General features: G+C 43.3%; 1 protein-coding gene across 1 annotated transcript in view; it reads right to left on the reverse strand.

Moving 5' to 3' along the window:
* gad3 (glutamate decarboxylase 3) overlaps positions 1-2,463 on the reverse strand; it is a 54,183-nt gene that overhangs the window by 30,110 nt on the left and 21,610 nt on the right. Inside the window, exon 13 of the mRNA XM_037682061.1 lies at positions 702-714. Within this exon, the coding sequence (XP_037537989.1) occupies positions 702-714 (13 nt within the window). The remainder of the gene's footprint in view (positions 1-701; positions 715-2,463) is intronic.

Here is a 2,463-nt window from a genome sequence, read left to right on the forward strand (position 1 = left end):
ATATATATATATATATATATATATATATATATATATATATACATACACACACACACACACACACACACACACTTCTGTGCTGTGCCATCCTTTTGGCCAATGGCTGTTTAATTTCCCTGATGTAAGACTGATCACAGCCCACATTGCTCTAGTGCAATGTAGATATCCTAACTGGGCCTTCTTGAAAGCAGAGAAGAAACCCAAACAGGACTCCAGTCAGCCATGAGATGAATAGGAGGAACCCAGACCAAGATCAGTAATCATTCCATATGTTGCAGATTATTAGAGAATCTGAGACGTTTATTTTCTAAACACAACATCCCAGTGGCTTTTAAACTCCAAAACGCATTACCGCAAAAACTGGTTAATCCCAAAGATCCAGTCTCCTGGCACAAACAAAGTAATATTGTGTATGCTGTTCAGTGTCAGGAGGGCTGTGGTCAGTCTTTCATCGGAAAACTAAACAGCCACTGGTCAAAAGGATGGCCCAGCACAGAAGAGCAACACCATCAGGCCAGGACTCTGTGGTCTACACTCATCTCCAGCCCAGCGGTCACTCGTTCAGGGATGAAGATGTTCACATCCTGGATAGAGAGGAATGATGGTTTGAGAGAGGAGTAAGGGAGGCCATCTTTGTGAAATTAAACCGTCCATCATTAAACAGGGGTGGAGGCCTACGTGTTCAACTGTCCCCCTCTTACAATGCTGTTATTGCTAGTATCACTCAGCCCCCTGTGAATTGCAAACAGCCATCAGTGTGCTAATGATCCATTGTTAGGCTGATGGTCCTTCTTGATCATGTGAGCAGCTGGTTTTTGCTGTTAGCTGCAAACTGGTTGATCCACTCTGAGAAGGTGCTATTTAAGAGACTGAGCTGAATACAGCACCTCAGACTAAAGAAGTCTTTCGGATGAAAGACGAAACATTTCTACATTTTTTTGTTGTTGTTTGTTTTGCTTTGTTTTGTTTTTTTGAATGTCCAGAGGACCAGACTTAACTTTTGTAGATTTTTCTACCTGGATTATTGAGTATGAATCAGGACATAATTTCTAAAGTTTTTACACAGAAACTGACATTTTTACAGCCGCTGAGCAGAAACATAATGGGACCCCTTTGTTATCGCTGGTACCCCTCCCCACCCGGGGGTCGCACCCCCCCAGGTTGAGAATCACGTGACTCCACATCCGTGCACAAACATAATTCAGTCACACAAGATTCACAAATTAATCTAAAGTTTTTTAAATCAATCAACCTTTATTTAGACAGGTAAATCTCATTGAGCCTCGAGGACTCATTTACAAGAGAGACCTGATTTCAACAAAAAAAGATGACAACAATGGACAACAGCAACAACAATAAACAGTTATAAAAAGTCATCCATCCATCCATTTTCTTTACCCGCTTATTCCATTTTGGGTCACGGGGGTCGCTGGTGCCCATGTCCAGCAATCACTGTGCGAGGGGCGGGGTACACCCTGGACGGGTCGCAAGTCCATCACAGGGACACATAGAGACAAACGAGACAAACAACCATTCACTCTCTCACTCACACCTAGGGACAATTTAGAGTTACCAATCAGCCTAACATGCATGTTTTTGGACTGTGGGAGGAAACCGGAGCACCCGGAGAAAACCCATGCATGCACGGAGAGAACATGCAAACTCCACCCAGAAAGGCTCCTGGACCGGGGTTTGAACCAGGGACCTGCTCGCTGAGAGGCAGCAGCTCTACCAGTTGTGCCACCGTGCTGCCCTATAAAAAGTCATACTACAGTTTTTTGTTTTTTTAACAAATAGGATGGCTAAAAAAATGTAACAAAAAACAGCTAGATTCTAAGGCGAATGTAGAAAACTAAAAACAGGAACATGTCTGCATTGGTCATTGCCAGGAGTCCAACAGATTCTTAAAGCCACTTAGAGAGGTCAAGGTCGAGAGCTTCAAATCTTTTTGTAAGATATTCCAGGAAACAGGAGCGGAGTAGGAGAAGGCCCTTTTGCCTAGTTCAGTCCTCATTGAAGGAACACTGCAGGTAATAATGTCCTGAGAGCGCACACCGTAGCTGCACTCACGCAGAGACATGTACGAGGAGATGTAAGAAGGCAGCAGACCAAGAAGTGATTTAAAGATGAAAATGTACCAGTGAGAGAGTCTGCGTGAAGTTAGTGATGTCCAGTTAACCAGTGAATACAGGGTGCAGTGGTGGGTACGATAATCACAGCCAGTTATGAATCTTAGTGCACCATGATAGACAGCATCCAACATCTGCAGGGTTCTTGTAGGAGCGTTCATGTAAATAATGTCACCATAATCAATTGAGGGAAGGAAAGTCACAGATACAAGGCGTTTTCTAGCATTCAGGGTTAGACAGCATCTGTTTCTGAAAAAGAAACCCAGTTTAACTTTCAGTTTCTTTACCAAGTTTTCCACATGGAGCTTAAAAGAGAGATGTGAGTCGACCAAGA

Source organism: Nematolebias whitei, chromosome 9, assembly GCF_014905685.2.
Source record: "Nematolebias whitei isolate Nwh7 chromosome 9, NemWhi1, whole genome shotgun sequence".
In the NCBI taxonomy this organism is placed as follows: Eukaryota; Metazoa; Chordata; class Actinopteri; order Cyprinodontiformes; family Rivulidae; genus Nematolebias; species Nematolebias whitei.